Here is a 16,070-nt window from a genome sequence, read left to right on the forward strand (position 1 = left end):
AAAGGCAACCATTTAAATCATTTCACGCACATTATAAGCGATGATGCAACTCTGTTTGATCTCTGTTCAAATTGAATGTGCTTGCAGGGTTTAGACATGGTACACACTGAAAGCATCCTCTTCTCTTCATGCTGCTGGTTGACACACACAAACACACACACACACACAAGCACCTACACAGACCTACATACACACAGCCAAATGATGAGAAAATTCATATTTGACGTTCCCTAAAATGCCGGTAGAGAGGATGTCTATAAGACATTACCTGGGGCTCTTCATCATGCCAAAAACTTTGAGCTTTATTTGGACTATCCCTCAACGTATGTGCTACGGCCTCTTTTTCATCATCAACCCCGCTGTGCTGCAGGAAATTGTGTTTGCAACTATTATCATCTTATTTCCTCAGTGGCTATTCTAAAGTGAAATATACATAAGCATGATCTTTAATCTGCGGGGGGAATTGTGAGCGTCTGCGTGTGTGGGTGTACGAGTGTGTGCACACACCCTCGTGTAGCGGCTAATCCTTGAGAGGCACTGTGTTAAATTAAACTGTCACCACCGACTGATATTGTTAATCAGGGATTAGGATGAGGACCTCTCCTGGAGACTAAATAGTGAGATATGTGCTTCGTCTCACTGTGTGTGTGTGTGTGAAGTTATGTGTGTAAGTGAGAGAGAGAGAGAGAGAGAGAGAGAGAGAGAGAGAGAGAGAGAGAGAGAGAGAGAGAGAGAGAGAGAGAGAGAGAGAGAGAGAGAGAGAGAGAGAGCAACGTCAGAACAAAAGATTTGGCTTGGAAAATGTATGACAGATTCTCAGTGTAAATTTGAGTGTATGTGCTGTCATTCATCTTCAGGGCTCCAATGGCTTGTGTGTTCCGTGTGTGTGTGTGTGTGTGTGTGTGTGTGTGTGTGTGTGTGTGTGTTGTTCTGTGATCTGTATCGCATGTGTGTATAGGATAGGACTACATTTGCTGTCATTGCTCAGTGTCAGCTCCAACATGGCTGCTCTCCTTTCTTTCTTTCACTTTATACGCAAATCATACATTTACAATTCAACATAAGAATCATCGTACACACACACACGCACACACAATCCTCAGGGGCTGTATTGTGTTGTGTGTGTGTGTGAGAGAGAGCGAGAGAGAAAGAGAGAGGCAGCAATTGATATGACATTCAAGTCCTAATGCATCAACCACAGGCACACACACACTTAACATACACAAACACACGGGAGGCCACTCAGCAATCAGTGTGTGTATGTGTGTGTGTGTGTGTGTGTGCTTCCTTCTACTTCTATTCTTGTGAGGACCAAAGGGCATCAGCCTCAAGGGTAAATTGTTTGAAACATTTCATCATTCTTCACTTTGAATAAATTTTTTTTTGAGAGGTGAGAGGACAAACCTGGGGGTTAAAACAAGGTTACACTGATGACTAATTCAAGACGATGTCCTGGCAAGTATTGTAATATAACGCTGTGTGTGTGTGTTTGACATTGACTGAGTGACTTGATTGAGAGCACTGCAGGCTTGAGAGTGCGTCTCCAGGGAGAGCCCTTATGGCCCCGTGTTCCCTGAGTTGCCTCGTCTACGTATGCGCCCGCAGACAGAACGTCTGTGTATCTTCATTTAGTGGGATGTATTTCCCATAGCTCATCAGTTATGACTGAGAGGGATCTTAGTACGCTTCCATGGATAATGGCACACACACACACAAACACACACACGCACTAAGCATGCTAATGGAAGTGATTTATGACCTTGGCGAAATGACAAGTTGTTTAAGCTGAATGATTTCCCTCAATGACAAAGGTGGTAATCCCTCTTATGACTGTATGACTTGGCTCAGTTCAAATCATGATATATTGGCATTGTAGAAATAAATGCACCTTTTACCCGGCACGAGGGAGCCGATAAACATATTAAGTTAAGCCTACCTCATTAGGAGGACAAATATGAATAGATATTAGGATGCTAAATGGTTCTCCACAGTTTATTCTTTGATTAGCATTCGGCTTCAAGAGACATTAACTGACTCAGCCTCTGGATACAAACCATCCACAGTTGTTTCATTATTCTTATGCCAAACTGCAACAGAAAAGCCGGCTGCCTTTTTTTGTTTGGATTGTTAATGTTGCCCAAATACATGTGAGTCAGAGCTTGTAGGTAAATGTTTAATGGTCTTGAGTTCTCGGTTTCTTTACCATTCCAACCATGCAACAAAAACAAACACACTAGTAACATACTAGTATCAAGTGTAGCACATGTAGATGTGCAGGCTGTGAAAACTAATTCACCTTCTTTAGCTCTCTCAATGAAAGACGACTAATGAAGAAATATCTGAACTTTGATAGCAAACTGTGTTTCCACTTTGTTATTTCAGCTGGATTCTCACGATGTCACAAGATCATGCGAGAATCGTGGAATCACATGTCACATGAAAACCCATCTTGTCAGGCTTCAATGCATTTGTGTTAGAGATGTGACGGTGAGGAAATTTTCCCACCGGTTAATAAACTTGTGACAACACCGGTGTTACCGATTATAACGGATATTTTACAGGAAAATATGACGGTCAATAAGCGTAGCGCATTTACTTTGATCTTTATCGTCGGGTGGCCGTGTGTCTGGCCTCTCCGGTCCAGCTTTCGCTGCAGGGCCGCAGGGGGTCTACCTGGCGTTTTATATAATTTTGCCGTTTCCATACAGCTTTTCTAATGCTATCCTTCAAAATGCGAATAAAGATATGTCAATGGAAACACGTCTATTGTCCTGTGAGGAGCTACTGGCAGCTACGGGAGTAGCTTAGGTGTGTGAGGTGACGACACGGAGAGACGACTGCTCGTTCTAAACAACAACCTCCTGAAGAGGTTAGCGTAGATGCATCAGTTATAACAGAACTGGAGAGAACTTCCTCATTGAAAGAAGAGCAAAGAATTTTCTCGATGAAAAATATGTTTTCCCTTTTCTCCTGACTGGCTTCAAGTTTGATTGAGAGATAGTTCGTCCAATCACCTGCCAAATATTTTTTGAAAGTGCCTTTTCAAAACAGTTTCCAATGACGGCCTCTGAAATGGTTCTGTGTAACAAACCATCCGGCGGGTCAGGTTCATTCTTCAATGGTTCTGTGAGAGAATAGATATTCTGCAGTATCATAAAATTAGGAGCTAAATAAAAATATGCTTTAAGTCTTTGCAATTTGAGGTCATGTCCTATAGTTGGCTGGATTTCATTTTGACTCCTATAAGTTTCCAGCGTCTTGAAATCCGGTACTGCTATACAGTTAGATGGTAATTTTTGGGTTAGGGCCTTGCTTTAAAGTCGTCTACTGTATTTTTTTCCTGACTCTTCATTTTCTCTTTCCCACTCTGTTCTCCCCCTCCTTGATGTTTCACTCTTATTCACTTTCACCTTCCTTCTGTCTATCTCAATCCCCCCCACATCCACTGATATTGCATATGTAGTGATTTTGTAACTCCATTTACTACTTCAGTAACTCCCTTGCTGTGTGTGTGTGTGTGTGTGTGTGTGTGTGTGTGTGTGTGTGTGTGTGTGTGTGTGCTGTGATTTCTGGTGCAGATGCCCATGGAAGCTGCAGATAACTTCCCGTAGCTGCACTCAGCAGTATGGAAGCTATATGCCAGGGATTTAACACCCACATTCAGTGATTACACTACCATTCAAGTCTAATCCTCTCTCTATTACTGACAGACGACTATTCGCCATGCTGCTTTATAATGCACTTATTTAATTTGTGTGTCCATATGTGCGTGTGTGTGTGTGTGTCAACCCAATGACAGCAGTGTGTGGGATATAAAACTGTTTATTCTATGCAAGCTTGTTTCTGGATATTGTGTGTGTGCTTTACGTAACAGGTTTCTGTAAGCATTAGTGTGCTCGCGCTGCGGTAAAAAATTTAATCTGCACGATGTCTTTGCTTCAGTTTATTGAAATTACCAGGTGGAAAGCACACAAAGAAAGAGGTTAAATTAAAGTAAATGATACAATAGAAAAATACAAGTTTCTGCACACGAGAAGAGAAGAGAAGGGCGAGAGAGAAGGAGAATGAAAGGATGAACAGAGACCTGTTGGAAATGATGGAGCAGAGAGAGAATTGATAGATGAGTTGTCTGTGCTGTACACGTGATATGTCACCCTTACACAGGTGACAATTATGTGAGCGCATATGCATTTGTGTCTGTGTGTAGATGTGTGTGTGTGTTCAGTCTGATACTGAGAAACAAGTCTTGAGGTAGTTATAAAGTCATTATCATTTTAATTGCCAAGCTTTAACATCTCAAGGAGAACTCATGGGTAAAGTAGAACAAAAAGTTGATAATCTTGCCTTTAGATTTTTTTTTTTTTTTTTTTAGTGTGTGTGTGAGTGAGTATGTGTGGCTTCACAGATGCAATTGCAGAGCTTCTGGAGTTTCTTTTTCATCACACCCACTCTAATTAAAATCCAGTTGTGTGTAACTGTGTCTCTGTGTCTCTGTGTTTGAGGTAATCATCAGTACGGGCTATCTAATATCCAACTCCCCTTCTCATAATCTAGAGATTATGCAGAAACGCTGCATGGGCGGCAAAGGAAAAAAGGTCATTAGTGCGGTTAAGTGACCGCCTCCCATTTTGAAATGATGAAGTGCGTTACATGCTCAACACTTCCAGACCGGACTCATCAGGAGGTGTCGGGGACCGTCCGCCCTTCAATCAAGAGATGTGTCAATAAAAATGACCCGTCAATGGTCGTACACGTAGCATTTTAAAGCTGTTCTCTGTAATGTCCACTTCAGTGTCTTGTAATTTTATGTATTCAAATCCAAAACACGAGGCCACTGGTGATCACACTTCCCTCAACTGTCATTTTTTTGCCAGTAATTTTGAACCTCTCAGCATCGGAGAGGATGAATTTCACAGAAGCTCCACGACAGCTTTGACATCAATTAATAATCCCCTCTGCGCCCTCCATGCTGTATTTTACATTGTATGCCACCTGCTCAGACTTTTGAGCGGAGCGGCTTGACTGCTTTAAGGAAGGAACTACGTGTTACTGTAAAGCATAACCACAAAAACACCAAGGGCTACTGGTAGGTACAAGTACAAACATCCTCCTCCTTGCTAATGGAGGTAACACGGCTTCTGGAATATCTAGTCTTAATTATCAAAGACTTCCAGTAACTAAGCTATTCATGGTTTATTCAACCGCCCCGGCTAGAACCTTAAATCAACATTTCTACAGTTCAGGAGCCCCATTATTTTTGATTAACTTGTCAAAGTTAACTTGACGTGTTAACGCAAATTAGTTTTAACTCATTTCTTCAATGCATTAACGCAACTTGTGGTTTTCAGATTGTAGCGGGCTCAGTTTTAGGATACTGGCATCATATGTAACTAGAAAACCTAAGGAATCCATTGGTGGCAGCTTGATACTAGCTTGTCGCAAAGGAGGCTAAATAACCCTCCAAAGTTGTGCTAAATTTGGCAAAACAAAAACGGTCATGGCCATATTCAAAGGGGTCCATTGCCCTCTGACCTCAAGATATGTGAATGAAAATGTGTTCTATGGGTACCCACGAGTCTCCCCTTTACAGACATGCCCACTTTATGATAATCACATGCAGTTTGGGGCAAGTTATAGTCAAGTCAGCACACTGACACACTGACAGCTGTTGTTGCCTGTTGGGCTGCAATTTGCCATGTTATGATTTGAGCATATTTTTTATGCTAAATGCAGTACCTGTGAGGGTTTCTGGACAATATTTGTCATTGTTTTGTGTTGTTTATTGATTTCCAATACTAAATATATATATATGTATATACATTTGTATAAAACAAGTATATTTGTCCACTCCTATGTTGTATTAAATACTTTACAAATCTCCCTTTAAGGTACATTTTAAACAGATAACAAATGTGCAATTAATCACGATTAAATATTTGATTTGATTGACAGCCCTAATAAGAGCAGAAAAGGGTGGGCTTGGGCGCACAAGGCTCCAGAAACATTCTATGCCCAGAAAAACACTGGCCTAGAAGTTTGATTGTCATCTGAGATTCACCTTCAGTGTAATCAGCGAAGTGCAAATCTACCACTTACTGTTCCTGTGGTTGATTGTGCATTGTGCTGGACTGACTAAGCCTTCGCAAGAGGGTCAGATTTGCATAGAAAATTCTCCGCCTCTCAAGAGCAGGTGCAAAGCTAAAAACTATGGGCGGCAGAGCCTTCTGCTGCAGTGCAGGAATGCTCTGCCTGAATACCTTAATATCGTTCATGAACATAGAACAGGTGAGGACTGAGACATTAATGCACAATCCAGTCTCCTGAGTTTTAAGAAATTCCTTAAAACATGCTTTTAACAACACCTGTTAAATAACTTGTCAGCTACCACTGCCTGTGCCAGCAATGTTTAACGAGTTTGATGAGTCATTTACAAATGTGAATTTGACTGCTGGTACTGTGGGAATATATAGGGAGATATCAGCCATATCGATTACATCTTCCACCCGCTATGGTATGTGTGATATGTGGACTCTACGGTGGTGGTCCACTACCAGTTGAGATGATTTGTATTTTTCATTCCTTCTGGTCATGATTTTGTGTCATTCCATTTATTTAGCATTATAGTTGCATTTATTTTACTTTGTAATTAAAGTAGTTAAACAATGTTTTAAGTATAATGTTCCCAACAGCATCAATTTAAATTAACATATAAATGAACAGTCATATAAATTATTTTCTTTCCATGATTCAGCTGAAGTGCAGCTTTGAATGTTTCAGAATCTCTGTCCTTCATTAATAAATAGCCTATTTAGACGTCAGGCATAACTAAAATTTGAGTCCTTGATTTCAGATTTTCTGAGCTGAGCTCTGCCTTAAAGCGCTCTTTCACTTGCAAATTGTGGCTAGATTGTGATTGCATTGTTAGATGTTGCTGTAGTAAATCAGATGTTAATTTCAAACAGATTGTAAGTGCAAAAGTTTTGGGGATTTGTTGCCGTTTATTGGATGGATCATGGACAGACCCAGCTGGATCATCAAAACAAAATGAGAATCTGTGCTCTAAATGCAGTCAGTTTGAGAGCATGCGATAACCAACTTTTAATTGTCTCAAGATTAACTTGACTAATTACAAGCAAACCAAATCATTTTATTGACGAGCTAAATTAGGTTAATTGTGACAACGCCTCATAAATCTACCTGCTAGTCAAAGTGGATCAACCATAAAGCATCCACCAGGCATATCTATATACTGCAGTTGTGTATTCAGAGGCAGTTATGGGGGCAGGTCATCAGGGTCATCTCAGTGATTAACTGGAAAGTGAAACAAGTGCTTCTCATTTTTGAAGCTGCTCCAGCTAATTGACAGTTATGCAAATACACGTCATACTAATGGGTCATTTACGCATGGTGAGTGCGAGTATGTGAGTGCAGGAGTCTACCATCTCAATCTTACTCTACAGCACTGCTGTTACATACAGCACTTTGTTTTTACCATTTGAATACTGAGTCTGTTTCTTAATAGTCCCATATACATATAAATACACTCAGGGTGCTTTCACATCAGGGACCCGGGCCCGGATCCGAGTACACTTGACCCCAAAGTCCAGTTTGTTTGCTTCGTACCGTACTCGGGAGCGGTTTGTTGATGTACTCGAGTCCACTTAAAAAGGTGGTCTGGAGTACGGTTCATGTGTACTTGGGTACGGTTCACATCAGGTGTGAAAGCCAACTATACCGAAACATAGAAGTGGACTGCTATTTAACGCAAGTAACGCCGCCAGTCTCCTCTGAAATCTTTACATGCTCGCAAGCATGCGCCGATCTCATCCTCTGCACTGTACGGCTGTAGGTGATAAAGCAGGAAGGCAGGCGAGAGGTTCCTTAAAATATGGACAATAGTAGGCATTAGGGTTGAGCAATGTTTGTTATTTTATTTCACTAATTTGCTAATGGTCTGCCACTGAAGAAAGAGAGACGCTCAGCTGCTCAGTGGGCAGAGAGAGAGAGAGAGAGAGAGAGAGAGAGAGAGAGAGAGAGAGAGACAGCGGGGGGGAACAGAGTGTAGAGCCGGCACATTTTCATCAAACTCTGTGAAATAAGAGTTTATTTCGACCAAACCAGAGTTGGTGATCGTTGGAAAGACTAATCAAGATGGTTTTGGTGAGTTTTATTTCATTTCTGACCAGTTTGAATGAAGTGTGGTTTACGATCCTCTACCGCTAGAACAGCTGATCTCAACATAAACAAATACACGTGGATGATGACGCAAGTCTATCCGGGTACGGAACAACTTTACTAATGTGAAAGTGGAGTGGCGGGGGATTGTAAACAACATTTGATAGGATAGCCCTAATGGCTCTGTCCAATCCACTTTGTTTGTTTCCTATTTACAAAGCCAGGGCCGTGTATCAACACTGGATTTTTTTCAGCGCACACAGAACGGACAGATCGGACTGTGAGGAGATCGCTTAGTTTGACAAAAAGTGAATTGTATTAGAATGACATACTCCACCTTTACATAGGCATATGTGTTATTATCATTAAAAATGAAAATACAGAATTTTTACAACCCTGTCCGTCAGAATGACTCCTGCACATTCTCACATTCGCTTTCTGCTTATTCATTCTCGCTCACGTTTATTTGTGTGTCAGGTGAGGGAAGACATAGAGAGATCACAACTGAAACAAAAAGTGATTGATTTCTGACCAAGTTTGTGTATCCAACAAAGAAAATGCATCTTGTAATGTGCTTAAATCATCTTCCAGTGCGCCTACTGGTCCAACGTTAAAGTGTAAATTACAGATTGCTCAAGAAATAGGACATGTATTCCGACAAAACACAGGCTAGTGAGCACAAAGCATAAGGGGAGACTCAAAAAAAGACATTTATCCTATTCAGTGTAGCCTGGAGTGGTTGGGAAGCCCAGTAATGAAATGTTATTTTCCGGTGATAGAGAGTAGAAGCAAGGGGCCTCGCAAAGAAATAACTGATTATGAAGTTGGTGAGTGTAGCCCAATCGTAAAGACGGAAATCCCCTCAGCACTCACGGTAAGTCTGACAGATAAGATCCTGAGCGGAAAAAGAATTTCCCTGATGTTGCAGTCAGAGTATGGTCTTTTCTAAGAAATCAAGGAGGAACTGTAAACAGCAGCCTGGAGATTTTTCTGTAAATACCTGAACGTGTGGTTTGCCTTCGACTACAGGAAATTTGAATTAGTTAACACATTTATATCTAAACAAAATCTGTGGATGAATGTGTATGTAACTCATTAAAATGTGTGTAAGGTTTTCTCGTGTTGCATTTCATTTTTGCGATTAATTTGAAATAATTAAAAAAAACGCTATTAATGCAGCAGCGTTTTGTTTACTTCCTGTTACGGCTGACGTATGTGACAACTGGGCCGTCAAGCTAAACCATCCTGGCTAAAGATGGATAAGGACAATGATGATGAGTTTTAGGTAGCCTTTCTAGCCTTCACACCACTCAAAGTGCTTTACACTACATGCCAACATCTATCCATTCACACACACACATTTATACACTGATGGCAGAGGCTGCCATACAAGGTGCGAACTTGCCCATCGGGATCTAATCTAAAAACTCATTCACAAACCATTTGGGGTTCAGTATCTTGCCCAAAGACATTTTGAACCACCGATCTTCAGATTAGTGGACGACCCGCCTTACCTCCTGAGCGTCAGGTGAGAAGGTACGTTAACTAATGCTTTGGCTAAACTCTGCCGCCAAATTAACACAGTAAAAGACGATAGACTGAGAGAATTCATTGAAATTGCATTGCATCTTATAATCAACCCTTGAGAGGAACCATCAAGAGTACACACTTCGTATGAAGGCGAGAGGACACGGAGGATGAACATGCTTGAGCAAGCAAATGACGTCGCTCTCACAGGGGATCACTGGACTTCTGTGAGCAATGACAACTACTTGGGCGTCACAGCGCACTTCACTGAATGGAATCTGCAATGATTTACGCCAACTGTGAGTAAACCAGAAGAGCGACACTATTTGCTGATATAATTTCCCTTAATAATGTAAACAGACTGGTCTGTCTCAGTAACTGGCTGAATGGAAAGGACTAAGCCCAATTGTTTCTATGGAGTGAAAAAGATTCAGCACACTGAACTCTCGGTTTTAATCATTTATATTAGTTGTAATTCTAAGCTGGTATTTAATTTTAATGACGTTGATGGTTTTGAAATTAAAATTCAACTAGCACTTTAAAATAAAGGCCTGGGTTTTCTTATTATTTCTGTTATGTGCATATAAGAAATATGACTTTCAAGCTGGCAGTTAATTTTGATGGCCTTGATGGTTTTATTGGAAATCTTAAGCAGGAGAGGATCTGTGATCAAAAAGATGCTATTGAATACCTGAATTTCAATATTCTTCCTTTGTGTTGATTCTACATTCATTCCGTGATTTTACATTTAAATATCCATTATTACAAGCTTCAGTCTTAAGAAGAAAAAAAAAACAATTGATTGTGATTAATCACAGCAAATTGTGCAATTGATTAATTAAGTTCTTTTAATCAATCGACAGCCATAGACTTTCTCCGTTATAAATTACAAGACATCTTATGAGAATTAATACTTTACTAGGATGTGTGTTTCTTCTAAAATAATTTGAACCTCTCCAGCAACAGTGCTGCACCTCTTGAAACACATATTTTGATGCATACACATTGGGTGCTGCAAGGATAAATTACCTACCTGGTAGTTACAAGGTGGCTCTAACATCTTTGCCACTCAGCTTAAACACACACACACACACACACACACCTTGCTTTCACTCCTGACAATTGCTTCACTCAGAACGCTCCAAAATTGAGAAACTGGAGCTTGAAAGGGGAAAGAACAGGGACAATAAGAATGAAAAAAAAAGAAGCTGAAAACAATATTCACTACTTACTTCTCCTCTTTCCAACGTCTCCCTTGGAGGTGGCAGCCTCATTTAGCAGCACCATCCCCATGGTGATTGCAGCATCTGGGACAAGGTTGTCAAGGAAACAACACACTTGCATACAGGGGAGAGAGAAGCTGGAAGTACACACTGCCCCAGGAAGAACTGCCGGACACACATTATGCACTTACAGATATGCACATGTTTGCATAGTAGGAGCACTCAAACAACTTAGCAAGAACATCAGTCACTGGTACTGTGACAGCACAAAGTATATATAAAAGGTGTGGACACAATAACATGAACAAAAACTCCGAACAAATCCAGTACAATAGCTTTACAATAAATACTATGTAATTAAAGGTCACAACCGTCATGTTTTGTTGGGATTGTGTGAGAGGCGTCAATTAAACTGCTAATATTGAGGGACATACTGGTGTGTTGCAATACTGTACATTATATGCTGGGATAGAAAACTAACATTAAAACAGGAGAGACTTTGCTGAAAGGTCATTCTCTCTTGTCCTATTTTTCCTAATATAGTTTTATAAGTTTTATTCCAAAGAATCACAAAGTGTTGTGCTATTTTTTTTTCCCAAGATAGGTCAAGAGATCACATGGCAACATGTGGCAACATGAAGCTAAATCACCCTTTTTTTCTACTATTGAATTGAATCTGCAGCGGTGCAGGTGTTTTTCTTCCAAGGGTCCTTATCCTTGGACGGTAAACATCATAATGGATGCCCAATTCAATGGGTTTTTTTAATTTGTAAAGCCCACACAGTGTGGTGATGTAAATTCCAATCTCTAAACATAATAGACTGACAAAGGCACAGAGAAGACATGTCACAGGTCATGGCCCGCGCTTGTGTAGAAAATGATGCTCTAAAGTAGTGTGAATAGTGATGCATTGCAATAGCACATAGTTGTAGAACGTGAAAAACTATTTATTCTGAGTGGATTCTGAATCTTGTTGACGAGGAGACGATGATATAATTGCTGCAAAGGTGAAAAACATATCGTCAATCGGGCAAGATTTATTGACACAAAGTCGCTGTGACTGTGAGATCTGCTTATTTTAAATTATCTTTAAACTGCAAATACAAAGCACATTGAAACCAATTGTTACCATTGGTACTAGGCACGTGTAGTATTTATCTATTGTTTAAGTTATATGGCTTGTTGAAATAATGACAAACATTCCATCATGAACAGTTCATTCAATATTGTGCACGTCTCTATTTAACAGAAGCGAGCGGCGCTCCATTCAACACTTGAGCTGTTTTAAAATCACTGCAAAGCACAGCCTCAGGTGGCTTATAATTACAGATTCTTTTCTCTCCGGCGTGCGCTGCATACAGATCCACAGAACTGAAGAAAACATGACGGGGTGCACAAACAAAGGCTGCCACATGGGGAGGTGCAGAGCAGAAACTGAGGCATCCGCTTGATGATACGGTAACAGACATGATATGCTGCCGTCACACGAACACAAGAGATATCTCCACACACACAACTGAAGCATGGGAGGTGGCAGTTTGGGTGCTTGTAGGAAGCTTTGCCACACTGTGATAATGACGTCATCATAACAAATGGATATGTATCAGTGTCTATAAGAGCATGCAACTGCACTGATTTGTAGTTCTGCCATCTGTATTTATTGCATCTGTCTTGGTGCACCTTAATCGCCCTGGTACATATTCACACTACATCCACATGCATATCATTAGAATATACAGTATATATATACATACACATATATATATATATATATATATTGATTCCCTAATCATGATTAATCACATGATTGTGATTGATAGTTAATCACTATTAATTGCAAATGAATCAAATTTTTTTATCTGTTCAAAATTTACTAGGGAAATTTGTCAAGTATTTAATACTCTTATCAACATGGGAGTGGGCAAATATGCTTGCTTTATGCAAATATATGTATATATTTATTATTGGAAATCAAATAACAACACAAAACATTGAGAAATATTGTCCAGAAACCCTCACAGGTACTGCATTTAGCATAAAAAATATGCTCAAATCATAACATGGCAGACTCAAGTCCAACAGGCAACAACAGCTGTCAGTGTGTCAGTGTGCTGACTTGTCTATGACTTGCCCCAAACTGCATGTGATTATCATAAAGTGGGCATGTCTGTAAAGGGGAAACTCGTGGGTACCCATAAAACCCATTTTCATTCACATATTTTGAGGTCAGAGGTCAAGGGACCCCTTTGAAAATGGCCATGCCAATTTTTCCTCACCAACCATGGTTGGTACCAATGGAGTCTTTAGGTTTTTGTAGTTTCATATGATACCTCTATCTTCACTTCTAGCTTTAAAACTGAGGCCGCTACAACATTTCACATTTAACAGTTTTGGACAGGACTGGTTTATGGGCACATGACCAAAACAAAAAGTGAAAAGAAGTTGGCCGCTCATCAAATGCTTCTAGTCCACTCCATTGAAACTGCCCAAGGTTAGAGATTTCATTGGCACAAAAAAAACTGTACAATTGGCACAAAGCAGAAAAGAATCTGCAAATAACAAATACAATTCTAGTTTATTGACACAAAAGGCCATGATTCCTAACAATAAGACAACCTTGTTCAGTTTATATGAGTCAATTTTAGAGGCTTTTTTTAAGCATTTTATCCTTTGTGAACATAAACGAATGTTTGATTCAGATTATTAAACATCTGCTTTAAAACTGAAATCCATGTTCTTACATTGATATATTTATATTATATCATCTGTATGGTGGATTGAGGTAAACACTATAGCATGACTGGAGACATTTTCAATCCTCCGGTATTAAGAGGTCTGTCAGGTAACCATGCTGATGCCATCAAACTTCATTTCAATAAATAATAAGTTTGTCTTCCTGTTAGCTGGTCTGTCAGACATTTTCACTGCATACTTACAAACAACAACATTAATCTTCAGAAACATGTGATTTGGTGTCGTCTTTGCTGGAGTTTGAAGGCCTGCAAGCTGCTGATAGCAGCTTTAAGCATTCTTTTGGGAAAACACACAAATAAACACAGGACATAAACTATACGGTAAGAGACTGATAGGATATTGAAATATTCCTGAGATAGCGCAGCGTGACTGTGTCTTCACTGAGTCAGTAGCTGGGATTTTTACCATGGCAAATAGATCTGCAATGTTTTATGTTTGGTTGACGCAATTCATTGATCCTGTCCCTTCTGATTATTTTAAAACATACAGTAGATAATTTAAACTTGGAGAGATCATACGGCTGCTTCTGTCAGAGAGAGATACGTATATCTGTGTTTCTATTTCATCCTAAAATGGGATAATTATGCAACGCCATGTGGTACCTGTGCGCACCCGCGTATGAAGACTTATTCAAGGTTACATCCATAGGGAAACCGCATCTATGACAGTCATAAAATGTGTTTACACCACCTGCAGAAACAACAAGGGGTAGGTGTGTTAGCTTTTCAGCAGGTGTGAATGTGTGTTTCATTTAGATGTAATCAGACGGGCAGAGAATAAAAAAATAAACCGCGTTAGCGTGGACAAACAAATATTGCTCTGCAGCAGGTGCGACCTTGGACCTGCTATTTCCCACGGGGACAAACACAACAGCTAGGAATGAGCGGTATCATTACCCCACACACATACAAACGCACCGGTGCAAGTGCACACAGATACGCAAGCAGACAGAGAAGAAGGCAAACACAAACAGAAACATCTATGCTGCCAAAAGTACACAAGCAAATACACACACGGAGACACACAGACACAGCCTATCATCAGGGGTTGAATTTGGAACAAATCAGGCAAGGAGGTGAAGTTAAAAGAGGACAATCTCTCGTCTTTGTATTGTCTGTTTTTTCAGTCCAGCAGGCAGCCTCCCTATGGAGAATGCACACAGATGACAGAGCATTCGTGTTGGGAAAAGAAATGTAGCAGACGGAAAAAAACTGGATGCTGTTTCAGACGTATAAAGGTGGCTTATGTGTTGTTTGTTCGGCGAAGGGAGAATTAAAGGAAAGTGTTGACAAGATGAGCTGTTGGACAATTCACAGAGACTTAAAATTGCTCTGGATGATTTGCATTTTTGCAGGACCGTGTTTCAATTCATGTCGGACACATGAAACATAGAAACAGACCAAAGCTTTGGTGAAAGGATACTCAGAAGAAGGATGATGTGAGACTCGGCCACAAACTGAGCCTGACTGCTGCCATGAATATAACTCTGTGGAGGAGAGAGAGAGAGAGAGAGAGAGAGAAAGACAGACATTTAGTTTAACATTGTTCATTTCAACTGACCAAAAGGTCACACTAGGTTACATCCACAAAGAAATTTCCAAATTGAAGAACAATACAGTAAGGAAATAAAGGGTTGCTTTATGAATGCTGAAGCACAGTATTGTACAGAGAAGTTGGAAACAGTGAATAAAGAAAGGGATTTGGAAAATCATTAATACAAAGGTCACAACCTTTTGTGACAAACCTCTTCCTTGTATGTAAAGTTACAGAAAAAGTAAATGTCTGGCACTACCCCAAGAGCGAAACTTTTAATGGCTTATGAAGCTTAAAATGATGCCCAATGTCCCTTTATCTTGTGAGTACAATAACTGTCCCCCAATAAAAGCAAACCTGGACTTGGTTGTAGCCAAAATGGCGTCCAGTTCCTGGATTAATCTCATTTTTGGCTTTATCATGACGGACACAGGAGATTGAGAGTGTCCAGTACTTTTTCCTCCAAGATTAGGTATTATATGCAGCATGGCAACAGCAAGATGCTTTTGTGCGTTTGTTTGACGCAACCACACATGATTTTGTCAAATATACAAGCAGGAATATGTCATTTGTGTGTGCAGATCAGTTTAAGAGTGCATGCATGTGTGCAGGCTTGTGTATTTCGAGTCATAAAGATTTCTCGGAGGTAGTGCGTAGGTGTATAGAGGTGCTACCTTTTCACTGAGTGGGCAGAGAGGTCAATCTAACCCTACAGGAACTCTCACACACAGAAAAGATTGTATTAACTCACATTCACTGCCCGACCTCTCAACGGAGACTTCCACTGTGAAAACTTGAAGGTACGGTACAACCCGTTCTTTATGCATCTTTCCAGCATGAATGCCGCTTCCGAATCTT

General features: G+C 40.2%; 1 protein-coding gene across 1 annotated transcript in view; it reads right to left on the reverse strand.

Moving 5' to 3' along the window:
• LOC141764948 (dolichyl-diphosphooligosaccharide--protein glycosyltransferase subunit TUSC3) overlaps positions 1-16,070 on the reverse strand; it is an 86,414-nt gene that overhangs the window by 3,308 nt on the left and 67,036 nt on the right. Inside the window, exons 7-8 of the mRNA XM_074630659.1 lie at positions 15,102-15,165; positions 10,935-11,009 (exon numbers count right to left, since the gene is read on the reverse strand). Coding sequence (XP_074486760.1) covers positions 10,935-11,009; positions 15,102-15,165 — 139 coding nt within the window. The remainder of the gene's footprint in view (positions 1-10,934; positions 11,010-15,101; positions 15,166-16,070) is intronic.

Source organism: Sebastes fasciatus, chromosome 3 (genome assembly GCF_043250625.1).
Source record: "Sebastes fasciatus isolate fSebFas1 chromosome 3, fSebFas1.pri, whole genome shotgun sequence".
NCBI classification, from domain to species: domain Eukaryota; kingdom Metazoa; phylum Chordata; class Actinopteri; order Perciformes; family Sebastidae; genus Sebastes; species Sebastes fasciatus.